Source organism: Trichomycterus rosablanca, chromosome 2 (genome assembly GCF_030014385.1).
Source record: "Trichomycterus rosablanca isolate fTriRos1 chromosome 2, fTriRos1.hap1, whole genome shotgun sequence".
Taxonomy (NCBI): domain Eukaryota; kingdom Metazoa; phylum Chordata; class Actinopteri; order Siluriformes; family Trichomycteridae; genus Trichomycterus; species Trichomycterus rosablanca.
In genome coordinates, this window is record NC_085989.1 from 14,335,673 (window position 1) to 14,353,372 (window position 17,700).

The 17,700-nt window shown below is 39.0% G+C and overlaps 1 protein-coding gene across 3 annotated transcripts in view; it reads left to right on the forward strand.

Moving 5' to 3' along the window:
* Window positions 1-16,334, forward strand: part of arid1ab (AT-rich interactive domain 1Ab) — a 78,369-nt gene extending 62,035 nt beyond the window's left edge. For 2 of the 3 annotated variants that reach the window (XM_063011610.1, XM_063011629.1), the window contains 10 exons: window positions 1,527-1,736; window positions 2,081-2,285; window positions 4,100-4,244; window positions 4,336-4,505; window positions 5,883-6,012; window positions 7,411-7,527; window positions 8,104-8,200; window positions 8,303-9,119; window positions 13,004-13,134; window positions 13,219-16,334. In XM_063011610.1, the coding sequence (XP_062867680.1) occupies window positions 1,527-1,736; window positions 2,081-2,285; window positions 4,100-4,244; window positions 4,336-4,505; window positions 5,883-6,012; window positions 7,411-7,527; window positions 8,104-8,200; window positions 8,303-9,119; window positions 13,004-13,134; window positions 13,219-15,060 (3,864 nt within the window). In that variant the 3' untranslated portion in view covers window positions 15,061-16,334. The remainder of the gene's footprint in view (window positions 1-1,526; window positions 1,737-2,080; window positions 2,286-4,099; window positions 4,245-4,335; window positions 4,506-5,882; window positions 6,013-7,410; window positions 7,528-8,103; window positions 8,201-8,302; window positions 9,120-13,003; window positions 13,135-13,218) is intronic. The other variant, XM_063011618.1, reaches the window with a different exon arrangement.
* The last annotated feature ends 1,366 nt before the right edge of the window (window positions 16,335-17,700 follow it).

The window sequence follows — 17,700 nt, forward strand, 5'->3', positions numbered from 1 at the left end:
AGAACTAATGCACTTTTCACTTCTAAGTTCAATAAGCATTGGCTTTTTTTCCTATTTCATGGCTATTTGCAGTCCTTATTACAAGTCCTTATTACATTTCTTCATTAACCAAATCTCTGATAAGGTTTATAAATTTTTAGGGACTCCATAATTCTCGGATCCAAACGATGTGGTTATTTTTTACACCTAATTTGATGTTATTAGCTTGTGTATTTATGCTGAATTGGGGATTGACACCAAACATAATAATAGCATACTCATGCAGCTCAGGTGGCGCAGTGGTAAAGTACGCTAGCGCACCAGAGTTGGGGTTTCAAATGCATCGTATCGAATCTCAGCTCTGCCCTCTGACTGGGCTGGGCGGCTGCATGAACAACGATTGGCTGTTGTTCAGGATTAGGGGTAAAAAGTCAGATCATAGGTCCTCATAACTGGTGCAACTGCGGTTCCTGCTGGCTGACTGATGGCGCCTGCACAGGGCTGACGAATAATGCTGATGGGGGTGTGGCCCTCCGTACACAGTGCCCGTTGGTGTATGAACTCGACTCGTGCAGGTGAAAAATGCAGTCTGTACTGACTGTACGTGCTGGAGGGGGCGTATGCCAGTTGAGAGGCATCCTCAGTCAGCGGTGAAGGGTCGAATCAGTATAGAGGACGCATTCAGGGTAATTGGACACGACTAGATTAGGGTAGAAAATTGGGGGGGAAAGTGGGGAAAAATTAATACAAAAAAAAAAAAATTATAATAGCATACTCCGGCCCTGACAAAATGATTAATCCATATATAATTAACCCAAATCATAAGTGGTGCATTCAAGGAAACCCTAACCATATTTTTAAAGAAATATATGGAAGTGTACCCACATCCTAAAGTGTTGGGTTTTTATAGAATTTTTGCCAGTTTAAAGAAGCAATATCGGGAACATGGTATTGACATATAAAAGCAGTTTTTTTGTTGTTGTGGTGTCAACTTTTGCTACTGTTCCTTTTTTTTTTTAAACAAAGAAATAGCTGCAAGAGGTGATTACTGGGGTCCAAGCACAAATTTCATACTTGAGTCTAAATTGTACAAACTATGGCTGAGTTTTATTATTCAAAGAGTTTTAAAAGCTACTTAAAAGTCACTTTTTTGAGTATTTATTCATGTTTACTAAGTGTTGGCCCAATCTCATGTCCGCACGACATTTCTTTTGTGCATTTCATTTTATTTGAGAAAAAGAATATGAAGTAAAAGAAGAAAAGTACTAACAGCAACAATATGGTTCCAGCACCTTGATGCTTGGACCCCTAAATATGGATCTTCCTTGTCGAAAGGTAGCATGCTTGAGTGGCACTTGAGATATGAATCTCAGTAGAGCCAGTGATATGGCTGGGCGTCACACACACAATTGTTTAAGTAAGGTTTTAAAACCTAGAAGCTTAAAGAAAGTTTCTGTTTATTCATGTGTCTTCCAATAATCAAAAATCTGATATTGGTATCTTACAATTCTTCATATTTTCTAATCATCTTTTTGTTCCCTTTGTAGAAGTCAAATTCTTCAACCACTACGAATGAAAAAATAACACGGTTGTATGAGCTGGGCCCTGAACCAGAGAGAAAGATGTGGGTAGACCGTTACCTAGCCTTTGCTGAGGAGAAAGCCATGGGCTTGAGCAACCTGCCTGCAGTGGGCCGCAAGCCTCTAGACCTCTTTCGTCTTTATGTCTCCGTCAAAGAGATTGGCGGTCTAACTCAGGTTAGCATATGCACACACTCCAAGCCGTGTTTTGCCATAGACAAGGAAATATTTTTACAGAGCTTTAAAGTAGATGACTATTACTAGTTTTAGTACTACCAACAATACAGTACTTAGTGGATATTGTAAAATTGCTACAAAAGAGCTGGATACATTTAATATTTTATGAATGTGTATTTATAACTTAGACAAATATAATTAACATTTGATTAGTTAGAATAAATTAATCGATTTGTCATCCTTAGTGGCAACGGTGGTACACTGGACCAAACGTTTTCATAGTTACACAAAATTTCATATCCTTAAAAGTTTACCTTCACTCAGACTCTCTTTCTACATTCCAGGTAAATAAGAACAAAAAATGGAGAGAACTTGCAACAAACCTGAATGTAGGAACCTCTAGCAGTGCAGCAAGCTCACTGAAGAAGCAGTACATTCAATGTCTGTATGCATTTGAGTGCAAGATTGAGCGTGGAGAAGACCCGCCGCCTGACATTTTTACTAATGACACCAAAAAGAACCAGGCAAAGGTGCAGCCTCCCTCTCCAGGTCAGTGATGATTCAGTTTTATACTGACGCAAAAATGCTAAATGAAGGGCCTGAAGACCCTTTTATTTTAACTTTGTGTGTAAAGAAAATGTTATGTCTGTCAATCTGAAAATATATGCCCCATAATTCACCTCTTGAATTCATCATTTTCATATTTCATGTTTTGTCTGGTCAACTTCATTTCATTTATTAATATACACCCATTCCTGCATTTCAGCCCTACAAAGCATTTACCATTTTGTGGTGCTGCTGTTGTCGTCGTCGCATTTTTATAAAAATGTCGCATTTTCATAATGGGGAGACGACAGGACTGGAGGCAGGGCTGTCCAGTATACATACCCTCTATGTAACTCTGTATTGTAGTGCTTGACAAAGATTTGCTGAAATTATCGCTTGCCCATGTGATTATATCAGCTATTGCTAAATTACAGTTCTTGATGCAGTGCTGTCTGAGGAATCGTAGATGACAGGTGTTCAGCATTGGCTTGCACCCTTGCCTTTTATATACTGAAATTTATTCAGATGCCTTATATTGTTTAATGATATTTAACTGTAGAGAGAAAACTATGCAAATCCCTTCCAATCTGTCTTTGAGGAACATTGTATTTAAACATTTCAATACTTTTCTCACATGGTTTTTGATAAACTAGAGATTCTTTGCATCTTCAAGACATTTTGTCTGTTTGTGGATACTGGTTCCGTTCCAGACCATGATTACAATTACCTGTTGACATTATTTGTTCATTTTTAACATTATCTATTTTTTTCTTAATTACTTGGCTTTTTGCGCAAATGTAATGATATGTGGCTTCTTCTATTTTAATTTATTGAGGCCACTTTGGTCATAGGCACACTTATATATGTTTAATATCCTTGCCCTGGCCCTGATATGTGCTTTGCCACAATTTGTTCACAGAAATGCACAGACAGTTCCTTGGACTTTATGGCCTAGTTTTTGTCCTGACATGGTTGTGTAAATTGTGGGCCCTTATAAACCCTATTAAGTTCATCTTCCAACAGTTTACAATCAGTTTAAATAGCAACAGGTGGATTTTAGTTAAGTTTAGACACATCTCAAGGATAAGCATCAGAATGTAACTGACCATAATTAATTTTCTAAAAAACTTTTTTCTTTATTATGTAGATCAATTTACTTTGTCTGTGTGGGTGATTAAGTGTAGATTGATCTGTAACAAAATGGCACATATAGCTATATTACATATAGGGGTTTTTGTATCTGTTGGTCCTGGATTTTGTAAAGTTGCTTTGAGACAATGTATATTGTAAAAAGCGCTATATAAATAAAGTTGACTTGACTTGACTTGACTATTCACAATCGAATCCACCTTACAATGTGTGAAACACGGTGGCTAAGTGGGTAGCACTGTCGCCTCACAGCAAGAAGGTCCTGAGTTCGATCCTCAGGTGGGACGGTCCAGGCCCTTTCTGTGTGGAGTTTGTTTTTCCCGGGTCCGCGTGGGTTTCCTCCAGGTGCTCTGGTTTCCTTCCACAGTCCAAAGACATGCAAGTGAGGTAAATTGGAGACACTAAATTGTCCATGACCGTGTTCGATATAACCTTGTGAACTGATGAACCTTGTGTACTGAGTAACTTTTGTTCCTGTCATGAATGTAACCAAAGTGTAAAACATGGCATTAACATTCTAATAAACAAACAACCAATGTGTGAAAAAGTCAAGGTATGTACATTTTTATGAATCCACTGGATAACTGCAAATCTTGTTGCAGGCCTGTCACACCATGAGGAATTGTAATAATAATTATTTTTTTATTATTGTTTTTTTTTTTCTGTAGCGGGATCTGGATCTTTACAGGGCCCCCAGACACCCCAGTCTACTACAAGCTCCATGGCTGAAGGAGGAGACCTGAAGCCCCCCACACCTGCTTCAACACCCCATAGCCAGATGCCTCCTATGCCTGGTGGACAGTATGTCAAAAAGTCTGTTATAGGCCTGTTTGGTTATTTTTCTGCTAATGACAATGTTACAGAAAAGATGTACTGTATGTAACATTTTGAACATTTTATACAGGAGCAGTGTGAATGTTCAAGACCCTTTCGCTGACGGTGGAGATCCTGCTTTTCCTAGACGAAACATGACTCAAAACTCTAGCTACCAGCCTGGCATGGCTGGACCTCCAGACATCATAGGTCGAATGGGATATGAGCCTAATAAAGATCCTTTCAGTGGTATGAGGAAAGGTAAGACTATTGAAAATGAATATACTGTAGTTAGAGATGCACCAATCGATCGGCCGGTAGCTGGAATCAACCAGTTTTTAGCGTAATTAGCCATAACTGGTGACCGGCCAATCAGTCCAATTTAACCAACTGCTGGTTACATTTACATGTGTGCGCGCAAAAAAACATTTGGAACAACAAATTTAATAAGACATTTAAAACAGCATCACCCCGCTGAATATGCAGAATTTAACAAAAAGAAAAAAAGGCAAAAGCGTTAAGGTTAAAGCTAGCGAGAGCACAGACCTAGACACAAGCCAGCATCTCCTGCTGTTGCAATGAAAAGACAATTACGAGGAAAATCAAACATAATGAATAAACAACATTTTTCTGTAGTTGAGGATACAGACATCTTACAAACATCTGTGGTTTTTGGTCTTTGTTATTCCTTGTTATTCCTACTTGTTAACCTGACATTCGTCTTTTTCTGAAAACCAACTGAGTGTGCAATCTGACCACAGCACACCTTTCCACTGTTATTCAGCCCATCTTAGATGAGCTCAGGGCCAGAGATCTAGGGAGCATTTATGCACAGAAATGATTTATTGCTTTCTCTTTGTGCAATAGAGTTTCAGATTGCATTTCTTAATGGAGAGTTAGACTGTGTTAGGTGACAAGTTTTCCATAGTAAATTTAAGCCCATTTTACTTTATTCATAATTTATATATTTTATTATCACATTACAGTTTCCTATGCTTGAACATTTATCATAGCTTTGCCCTACATGGGCATTTTTTCCACCATATTTTGAATGATAGAATGGAAATTATTTGAAATTTTGTGTTGTGTTGACTGACGATTCATCGTTAAAAAGACTGAAACTCTAGTGGTACCATTGTTTATAATTCATCATACCTTCACCTGTTACCAATTTACTTACTTATTTCCATTTCGAGAAGGTGTCACATGATTGATTTATAAACCTTTTACTAATTTTGCCCTGTCCCAACTTTTATTTTGTTGGAGCATCAAATATAAAAATGCAATTTAACCTCTTCAGCATGAGCGAGTCATTGCTTTCTTATTTGTCAGTTAATTAGAGCTTTAAAATATTTAGCTAATAACAGATTCCTGTTTTTATTGCATTGTACAAAATTCCCAATTTCCAAGTAAAAATTAATGTTAGGTCATGAGTTTTTACGTAACTCTTAAATCCTTTATGCATTGCTTATGACTGTTTTAATGCCCTGACATTAGTACACCTTGTAGTGTTATGTTTATCTTAAAATTTTAAGTTGAAATATTTATAATTTACCTTGAATAGATTTGGAACACTCTACATTTATTTTTTTATTATTTGGTTTCATTTTACTTTATTATGTGTGTGTTTATTTTTAGCTGGAGAGCAGTTCATGACTCCAGGGCAAGGCCCCAACATTGGAATGGGTGAGCAATATAACCGAGGTCATCCAGGACCAATGGGCATGCAGATGGGACAACGACAGCAGTATGGACCATATGATAGACGGTAAGGTATTTTATCTTTTCTGCATTCTTTGTATTGTATTATCCAGTCTATAATATGTATAAATTCCAGTTCTAAAATTTTTTTTGTAAAATGTAATAAAATTCAGATGTATTAATATTTACAAAATACAAAGGGTGGACGCTGCTAAATATGAGCAGAAAGTTTATACAAATATTTTTTAGATTGTTTTTAAACACAATAAGCATTTGAATTGGTAATAAGTGAGGGTTTCATGATTGGCCCTGTCAAAGGCACTGTCTTTGTAAGCAAATATGGGTTGTTGCTCATCACTTTGTGCAGAACTTCATGGGCTTGGGAGTAGTTCTATAAACTATTGTCAACACTCCACCACTGCATTAAGAAATGCAACCTAAAACTTTATTATGCAAAGAGAAAGCCATATATGAATTCTGTACAGAAACACTGTTAGTTCCTTGGGCCCAAGCTTATTTCTGATGAACTATAAGACAGTCGAGACATGTGCTGTGGCCAAATGAGTTTGTTTGTTTTCGGTAAAAAACAATGTTTTGAAAATGATGCTGAGTTTGCCATGCTAAAGATAAAAAGGACCATCCAAACTGTTTTCAGCAAAAGTTCCATTGCTGCCATCAAGGTGACATCTTTCCCCAGGAAATCCATGATTATTTTATCAAGACAATTACAGGCCTCTTTCTGCCCAGGCTTTAACAATGTGGCTTTGTAGACGCAGAGTGTGTGTTCATGACCTGGCCTTATCTCCAGCTCAGATCCATCTCCTATTGATAACGTATGACGCAGCATAAACAGGGAATCACACAACGGCGATCAAGGACTGTTGAGCAGCTGAAATCTTGTATCCAACAAGAAAAAGTAAACTTTTCTTTTGCAAAAGTTTGTATCCTCATTCCTAAATGATGAAAAGAGTTGTTGATGGGAAAATAAGAGTAACATGGTGGTAAACACATTTTGCTAGCATCACATTTTTACATTTGTTTATATCTACAAAATACTATCAAGTTGGCCAGTTAAACACTATTGCTCTATGCACTTAAATAAACATTTAGGACAATTTACAAATTACATTTTTTACAAAATGTCCAAACTGCTCTCGAAATTCTCTCGTATTTTTCTTGTGAAAAGGCAAAGCATAATAAGAGTTTTTGTTTGTTTTTCAAGTTTAATAGGAAACTATTGTTTAAATAGTAATGTTTTAAATTGCTTTTAGGTTGTTTTGAGGCTTTTTAGGCCATCAGTACTAACAATGGTTATATTGATTGCTGATTTTGTATATGTGTATCTTGTGTGAGAACTAAGTTATGTATCAATCCACTGAAGAACAGTTTGGTGTTGTACCAATCTAATGTTTACAAAATAAAGTTAATCACATAGCAGTAAACTTATTTTGATATCTACTTACAGACAAGAGCCAGGCATGGATCCAGATGGTACGGGACCTGGAGCTCCACAACCAAACATGATGCCTACTGGTTCTGACCCAGGGATGTATTCACCTAACCGGCCCCAACAGCAGCAAAGGTTTACTTTTATTAGTTTTTAGTTCGTTATGCCCCTTTTTTTTTTTTTTTTTTTTTTTTACATTTAGCACGTCCAATTTTTCATCCCATCTATCATCCTCTCATTAGTGCGGATTCCTGCTCCTGGTTGGGGCTGACAAGGCCGTTCCACGCCTCCTCCGAAACGTGCACAGCCAATCGACCGTCTTATCACCCACACTTGACGAGTGTAGCGTGGCAGAGTACTGTGCACGGAGGATCACACACTCCGCCACACCCCCTCCCGTCTCCATACAGGCGCCACCAACCAGCCAGCAGAGGGTGCGACCGCCCCGTTCCTGAGAGAGCATCCCCTACGGTCTCAAGTCCCACCCCCCACCCGGACAACAGGCCAATCGTTGTCCATAGCCGCCCAGCCTCGACCGTGAAGGCAGAGCTGGATTCGAAACGACGCTCCTTCGAAATCCAGCTCTGGTTGCAGCGCATGTCTTTTACCGCTGCGCCACCTGAGCGGCCGTTATGCCTCTTTTAAATGTTAGATTTGTTTCTATTTTGAAACAATCATTATTAAGCTGTGTTTCCTATTTTTTATCTGTAGGCCTGAAATGTATAGTAATCAGTACGTGGGACAAAATGCTCCCCCTGGAGGGCCATATCAAAATCAACAGCCTGGTATCTATCCACAGCAGCAGCCGGTTTGTATAGCTTACCTCACTTCCTGTTTTCTTTTTAATGTTTGTTTTATGACCATTTGCTAAAGTATGACCTAATTTGACACATCTGTTATTTACCTGCAGAATTACCCTCAGAAGCGGCCTGTAGATGGTAGTTATGGTCCTCCATCAAAGCGTCATGAAGGGGAGATGTATCCATTCAGTGGACCACAGCAGCAGGACTCGCAGCCAGTGGGTGCTCACCCAGAAATGTACAACCAGTATAATGCCTACCCTGGTTCAGACCGACGTCCATCTGGTGCACAGAATCAGTTCCCCTTTGGTTTTGGTTGTGATAGAGGACCTAATGCTGTAGGCTCAAACACCCAGTCCTCCATACCACCACAGATCATGGGTAGCTCCATGACATCAGTTCCTGATGGGCCTCAGGGTCGCATCTGGCAGAGCCGCAATGATGTAAACTATCCAAACTTTCCTAACCGACAAGGACCTCCTGGAGTTCCCCCTCAAGGTCCAGGCTATCCCAGCATGAACCGCTCAGAAGACATAGTGCCTTCAGACCAGAGAATGAATCATGAAGGTCTCTGGCCTGACCATGTTAACCAACAGCAGCCATCATATCGACCTGGTGGTTCTGGCCCTCCTATGTCTCGAACGCCGCAGTCCAATTATCAGTCATCTCAGAACCACATTCCACAGGTATCCAGCCCAACTCCAATGCCGAGACCTATAGAGAACAGGAGCTCACCTAGCAAATCCCCATACTTGCACCCTGGGATGAAGATTCAAAAAGCTGGACCTCCAGTCCCAGCCTCACACATAGTCCAAACACCAGTGCAGCCTCCATTAATAAGGAGAGATGTAGCCTTTCCACCCGACTCTGTGGAAGCAACTCGGCCAATTCTCAAACCACGCTGCAGACTAACATCGAAAGAAATTGGTAAGAAGCTGCTAAATTGTTAACTAGGGCTTTTATAATTTAGTTAGTATAGGTGAGTTTCCATGATATTTCGGTACATCTGTTTTTATTTTTTCAATGATTATCTGGGTCTGTCAGTTTTTTATCTGTATTTTAACAAATAGCATATTCCTCATTCAACAAGTTCTTCTGTTTTGTGACAGAACTGTACAGTGGGGCCAAAAAGTATTTAGTCAGCCACTGATTGTGCAAGTTCTCCTACTTAGAAAGATGAGAGGTCTGTCATTTTCATCATAGGTACACTTCAACTATGAGAGACAAAATGAGAAAAAAAAAATCCAGGAAATCACATTGTAGAATTTTTAAAGAATTTATTTGTAAATTATGGTGGAAAATAAGTATTTGGTCAATAACAAATGTTCAACTCAATACTTTGTAACATAACCTTTGTTGGCAATGACAGAGGTCAAACGTTTCCTGTAAGTCTTCACCAGGTTTGCACACACTGTAGCTGGTATTTTGGCCCATTCCTCCATGCAGATCTCCTCTAGACTGGCTAGGCCACTCCAGGACCTTGAAATGCTTTTTACAGAGCCACTCCTTCGTTGCCCGAGCGGTGTGTTTGGGATCATTGTCATGCTAGAAGACCCAGCCACGTTCCATCTTCAATGCTCTCACTGATGGAAGGAGGTTTTGGCTTAAAATCTCACGATACATGGTCCCGTTCATTCTTCCCTTAACACGGATCAGTCGTCCTGTCCCCTTTGCAGAAAAACAGCCCCAAAGCAAGAAACTCAAACTTTATAACGATATAACAATAATTAAAACAAAATAGAAATCTTAATTAGCTATATTATATATATTATATTTATAAGAATAGCTCACAAACAACCCTTACTTTAAATATTGTGCAGCAGAACCTCCTTACATTAAGAAAAGTGCAAAAAGGTTTCTTAAAAGGAACACAAGCCTGTGAAATGAGTCTGTATCAGTATCTAGGTGAGGGCGGGGCATCAAGTCATCGCTCAGCTTTGATTTTGTCCTCTTGTGACTGGGGGGTGGATGGAGGTCTTAAGATCTGCTTCTAACAATATAGACTACAATTCCCATGCTCCCACGGACTGTCACGTGACTAGCACATGTCCCTGGTCAGTCAATCCAGAGCCGTAGATAGAGAGAGTTGCGACACTCCTTGATCTCGCCGCTACGCGGTCATGTGGTTCATGTAACCCTCCAATAGTTCCAAACAAACCCGGCGCTGTCATGTTCTCATATGGGACCGGCAGGAGTGAATGAAATATTAAACGCTAAATAATAAACATTTGTACAATTTCTGGGTATTTTCACCTGCCTTTACATTTACTGCATCTGCTTTAATGTCAGTTTGTTATATGAAGTGGAAGATTGATGTTTATAAGATAAGATAAGATAATCCTTTATTAGTCCCACAGTGGGGAAATTCACATTGTTGCAGCAGCAAAGGGATAGTACAGCACTCGGTACAAAAAATAGACAATGTATAATAATAAAAAGTCAGAAAAAACTCTTTACAGATAACTGCACATGTGAGAATATTGCACATTTTTATGAATAATAATTTAAAGTGTGTGTGTGATCTATCTGGAGCAGTGCTGGTTGTATAATCAAACAGCAGCAGGAAGGAAGGAATGACTTGTTAATAGGTCGTTCTTGTTAACACACAGTACATTTTATCAGTACATATTAGCATACATTACATAATGCGATATCATTAAGTAGTAGAGACAATATACAGTACAGAGATTAGACAGTTTTTTTGTTTTGTTTTTTGCATAAACTAATCTCCCTTCACTTTCCTGAGGATTCATAATAATAATAATAATTTTGGTTAAACACTAAGCCATGTGGCTGGATTCATAAGGTTTACCTGCACTGAATGAACAGATTCATAAACACACTACCGTACCAAAAATATTATAGTACATGTACATGAAAATAGCATTCATTCATCTCTTATTTCATGAGTGATTAATAATTGATTCCTACATGTAATACATTAATGAATTCATTTTGAATATGCACACGTTCATTTTGTCTAATGTAAGTGGTGGACAAGGTACACAAACCATGTAGCTGAGTTAAAGTAGAGATATCCAAGGTAAAATATTACTCCAGTAAAAGTAGTAGTAAAAGTAAAAAATACTCTTTACCTTCAAATGTACTTAAGTATGAAAGTAAAAGTAGCATGATTTATTATGGCTCTAATGTTTTATGATCATTTCTGTAACAAGACTCTTGATTAATCAACTCATTTTAGGTGAAAAGACTCGTGTCATTAATTTAGCTTAACTGACTAAGCTAAATTGGGTTATACCTATTAATTAAAATAAACATGTAACATTTTAACAGTATTAAGTATATTTAAAACAAAGCAACATACAGCTGAAAATGCTTGATAAGTAGTGGAAATGAATGGGGCTCTATGGGTTGTTGGGAACTATTCAGAGCTCCACAACCCGGAAGCTGCACAGAAAAATGTCCCGCCCCCGTTACAACGGTTCCCTATAGGAGTGTCGCCACTCTGTTCTCTCTACCACTCCGAGTCGAGCTCATCGGCTCCGGAGTTGTGATTCAGTTCGGCTGTGTTTGATTCAGTGAATCTTAATTAAACTCTTCTGTTTGTGTGTCTCGTTTTGCCGATCGTGTTTGCGCTCCTTATTTCTGAATCTAACTGTTACCGTGTATGACACTTGTTTACTGTTACTTCCGTTTACTGTTTTAGTTTTCGCTGGTTTTTGGACTGGTTTTGTACCCTGTTTTTGCCTTTTTTATATTAAACTTTCCCTGATTTATATTTCGCGAGCGTCTGCTCAGTTTCTGCCTTGTGACATGTTAGTATTTTAATTAAAATATAAAGTATGTAAACAATCGCGATTGTCACATTTCTAACATCGGGTGAAAACGTTTATGCGAATTAACCGAATTAATCGTGAAAATCGCCAGCCCTAGCCTGGACATGTACTGGCTTAAGCAGGGGGACACGCCTGGCACTGCAGGATTTGAGTCCCTCTCAGCGTAGTGTGTTACTGATGGTAGCCTTTGTTACTTTGGTCCCAGCTCTCTGCAGGTCATTCATCAGGTCCCTCCGTGTAGTTCTGGGATTTTTGCTCACCGTTCTCATGATCATTTTGACCCCACGGGATGAGATCTTGCGTGAGGCCCCAGATCGAGGGAGATTATCAATGGTCTTGTATATCTTCCATTTTCTTACAATTGCTCCCACAGTTGATTTATTCACACCAACTTGCTTGCCTATTGTAGATTCACTCTTCCCAGCCTGGTGCAGGTCTACAATTTTCATCCTGGTGTCCTTCGACAGCTCTTTAGTCTTGGCCATGGTTGAGTTTGGAGTCTGACTGTTTGAGGCTGTGGACAGGTGTCTTTTATACAGATAACGAGGTCAAACAGGTGCCATTAATACAGGTAACGAGTGGAGGACAGAAGAGCTTCTTAAAGAAGAAGTTACAGGTCTGTGAGAGCCAGAAATCTTGCTTGTTTGTGGGTGACCAAATACTTATTTTCCACCATAATTTACAAATAAATTCTTTAAAAATCCTACAATGTGATTTCCTGGATTTTTTTTTTCCTCATTTTTTCTCTCTTAGTTGAAGTGTACCTATGATGAAAATTACAGACCTCTCTCATCTTTCTAAGTAGGAGAACTTGCACAATCAGTGGCTGACTAAATACTTTTTAGCCCCACTGTACAAAAAACACTGACTCATGTTTCCAACCCAGTTGTTTTTTGTTGTGTTGTGCATTTTCTATTTTTAAAGCTGCTTTGAGTTTTCTTTTATGATGCATTAATGTCTCCCTTTGTCATCCTGTTTTATTTAAACTTGTATTAATACATTTTGTATGTACAGGAACACCAGAAGCCTGGAGAGTCATGATGTCCCTCAAATCAGGGTTATTAGCAGAGAGCACTTGGGCCTTGGACACCATTAATATTCTTTTATATGATGACAATAGCATTTCCACCTTTAACCTGTGTCAGGTAAGACTTGCTGCCTGTGAAGGTCTACTGTACTGTCGATATAACGAGCATACCACATTTTCTTACACATTTTTGTTGTTTCAGCTTCCTGGTTTCCTTGAACTGATAGTGGAATACTTCCGTAGATGTCTTATTGAGATTTTTGGCATCCTAAAAGAATATGAGGTTGGGGATCCTGGGCAGCAAACACTTACTAACCCGGATGCCGTGGACACTGATATGTCTGATGAAGAAGGCCCAGAGGCAGAACAAGTAGATAATGTGGAAGAAGAGGAAGAGGAAGAGGAGAAGAACAGCCATCAGACATCTCGGATCCAGGTCAAGCAGGAGATAGATGAGTCTACAGAGGACCAGGACGAGAAAAAGGAATGTTCTTCAGTCAAAGCATCTAGGTTGTCACCACCTTTACATGACAGCACTGTGCTGCAAGAGAAGCCCAAACAGGCTAGCAAATTTGACAAGCTTCCTATTAAAGTTGTACGAAAAAGAGATCTATTTGTCATTAATCGCACAAGCAAGTTGGGCCGGCGGCAGACCTTTGACAGTGGCTTGATTCACTGGAGTGTTGGTGGAGGAGATACCACTGAGCACATCCAAACCCACTTTGAGAGCAGGATGGAGCCAAAAAGAGTTTCCACTAATACAGAGCCTAAGCCATTTTGTTTCACAGATCACTCAAGAACTCAGATGTGTGTACAGCACCAACAACCAGAGCCACAGCTCTCCTCCGACCATCTGTCAGCAGAATTAAAGAACGTATCAAAAGCCATTAAATCAGCTAGCATAGCGACTGCCTTTGCTTTTGATGTGACGGCACGGCCAGAGTCTGTTGCTGAGGAAGCATTACAGGGCAGCACAGAGAACAAGAGGGTAAATGATAAATTCTTGCTGAGCAACAAACTGGCAGAGAAGAGCAGCTGTGCAAAGATTCTGGAGGATGAGCCCCACAGCAAGGACGAAACCCCACTGTGCACGTTATCGGACTGGCAGGACTCACTGGCTCGTCGCTGCATATGCATTTCGAACATTGTTCGCAGCCTCTCCTTTATCCCTGGTAACGATAATGAAATGTCCAAGCACCCAGGCCTGTTGCTGATTCTGAGTCGTGTGGTGCTCTTGCACCATCGACACCCTGAGCGCAAGCAGGCTCCTGTCACTTATGAGAAAGAAGAGGAGGAGGATGAAGGAGTCAGCTGTGAGCAAGATGAGTGGTGGTGGGACTGTCTAGAAGTTTTAAGAGAAAATTGTCTGGTGACATTAGCAAACATCTCAGGCCAACTGGACCTATCCATATACCCTGAGAGTATCTGCCTGCCATTGCTGGATGGACTCCTCCACTGGGCCGTTTGCCCCTCAGCCGAAGCCACTGACCCCTTTCCCACACTTGGGCTAAATGGTACATTGTCACCCCAGAGACTGGTCCTTGAGACTCTTAGCAAGCTCAGTGTCCAGGACAACAATGTTGACCTCATTCTGGCCACGCCACCCTTTAGTCGCTTGGAGAAACTCTTTAGTTCAGTGGTGCGCCTAGTTGGTGAACGTAAGGTGCCAGTGTGCCGGGAGATGGCCATAGTGCTGCTGGCCAATTTGGCCCAGGGTGACAGCATGGCAGTCAGGGCCATTGCCATGCAAAAGGGCACTGTGGGAAACCTTCTAGGCTTTCTGGAGGACAGTCTAGCAGCTAAACAGTTCCAGCAGAGTCAGAGTTCATTGCTGCACCTGCAGGGGGCACACTTTGAGCCCACTAGTGTGGACATGATGCGGCGGGCTGCCTGTGCTCTGCATGCCCTCGCCAAAGTTGAGGAGAACCAGTCTGAGTTTATGTTGTATGAGTCACGGCTACTGGATGTATCTGTATCCCCCCTCCTAAACTCAGTGGTGTGCCATGTGATCTGTGATGTACTGTTTCAGATTGGCCAGTCATGACAGCTGTGGGATTTATTCCTCTCCTCCCTTTTCTTTTCTAAGTCTGTGTATGAGTGAAGAAAATGTGACAGTGGAAATTGATTGCGTGTTCTTTTTTAATTTATGCAAATCACCTCAGATTACACCGTTTCTACTTTCACCTCTTTCTGTAATAAGGATTTTACAAGTGATTTCACGAAGTGGATTTAACACATGATGAAACAAAAAGCAACTAACAGATAAATGACAGACACTGCAAATGAGCCTGTGGAAATGTACTGCCACTTCAGAAGGACTTTTTTAATTAAATGAAAATTAGATTTAAAAAAATTTAATGAAACTGTTACCAAAGTTGCTGTCACGTTTACAATGAGTTTGGGAAATAAAATTGCCAAAAATACTCCTTTGGGTTGGCAGGCACAAAGACCACCATTATCTAGTTTAATGCTTTGAGACTATATAGTTTCAGACTTTTATGTTTGGTGTAAGTTGTTGTAACTTGGCTGAAAGCCCATGAACCAGGTCATTGGCTGTAAACAGACATTTATAAATGGGAGGCCTGTGCAGTAGATCGTAGGATTTTTTTTTGTACTGTACACAGTAAAAATAGAAACTGTAAACATACTGTAATAATACTGTTTTACACTGAGATGAAGCTGACTTGGCAGCAAAAACTGTAGTTTTTAAGATGATTTTAGCTCTTGTTGAGAGAGGGGGGGAAATATTTCCCCCAAACTATTGTGAACCTACAACACCCTGACCTCTTTGTCCCATGATTGTATGACTTGACCCTTCAAGAAAAAAAACCTTAGGACTGGTCTTGAGCTACAAGTGCAGTCTAGGCTAAGATGTAAATAATGATGTATAATACACTCTGATCTTTCTTTCTCTCACTTTATGGCACTCCACCATTTTTAATCTTTGATGAATTAAAGATTACACCTAAGATCCCTTCATTGCGCTTTGCCATGTGTTTATTTATTCTTTCCTATTTACCTGGGGCATGTTTTTTTAGTTTGTTTTACTGTGACCCTAAATGGTTCACTTTATAAAAAGAAAAAAATTAAAGACAAGTTTATGGCTACCAGTGAGCTCTACGTTAACCAAACAGACATTCCCCTAAAAGTAACTCTGTTAGCCCAAGTCCTGTGAACCCTACATAGGTGTATTTTAAATGTAGCTACATTTTAATGTAAAAACCTATTACCCCTCTTTTCAATTAATAAAGATCATTTATTCAGAATGAAATCTTTATACATGTTCCGAGTGTTAAGAATAAATGTATATAAAATCTTTGTAAGATGTTTGTGATTTATTTACAAAGATACCTCCAATTAAAGAAAGAATTTTAGAGGTAAAACTTTTTTGTGAATTTAGTCTTTCAACATATGAACAAATCTGATTGTGATTCTAGTTTTTTCTAGTGGCCATATAAAAACATACTCACTGCATGTTGCCAAAAAGCTCTCTCTTATCTATGTTTCTATTTTTTTTAATCTGACAATAGAACCTGGGTTCAAAAAAGTTTCAGCAGTTTGTGAAGGTGCTCATCAAGTTTAACAAAATTAAACATTTTTGCTTTGTCAATTTGTGTTTTCAAAGATTCGAAACATAGGTTTGAGTAAAATAAATTGAATACTTAAAATTATTTTTATATAAAAAGAAGCACATTTAATAACAAAATTACTTTTTTGGAATACAATCTATGTATGTATGTATGATCCTATTACATTTTTTTATTGAAAATCTCCTGATATAACAATATTATTCATCCCTAATTAAATGCCTTTTGGCATGCCTTTAAAAGTTTAAATTCTTGGGTACAAAATGCTACCTAAATGTTACCTAACAGTTGTTCTTTATGCTCTTTAACCAGTCCATTCACTACATGCATTCTTATTCAGGTTGGGTTATTAAAGCCCCAGTTTTAACTTTCCAGTTATTGGCTTGACAGTTGGTATAAGGATTTTTAGACATGTTTAATTTTAGTCTTTGTTTATTCATGTTTTTGTCTCATATTTCTGTGTTGTATAATATTTATCGTGATGACTAGGGAATTTGACACATCACACCAGTACAATATAATGGATACATGCTAATCAGTTTTGTTTAGTGTGGGCTTGAAACTAGATGTGGGTTTGTTCACAAAATACATTTTTTACCCTTTACTTTTTGTTTTATTTATTTATTTATTTTAATAAATACATTACTATAGGTAATGGGTTATCTGTCACATGTTTTCCAGTGAGAGGTTGGGTTAATTTACCACAAAAGTATTTTTTTCTGTTTATTCTTTTTTTACTGTGTCAAAACGGACTTTACATTTGGTCGTGAAATGTTATAACCAAAGCCCAGTGTGCCCTAAATATACAAGTGTATCACTGCAGATTATTATAAGCACGAAATAACAATAAAATACGCCACATTAAAATACAATATGAGTAAATAGGTTTGCATCAGAACCACCTCAGGGTAAAACAACAGAAAATGTAGTTAAAATGTGAAATCATTAAGAGTAAAATGTCAGTTTTGTGGAGAGTAGCATTAGACTCCGGCACCCCTAATTATTACAGCATAACTAAAAGGGAGCGCAAGCAGGTAACAAAGTCATGAAGGCTTTCACAGGACTTCAGTGCCCACCTCCCCCACCGACATCAAACC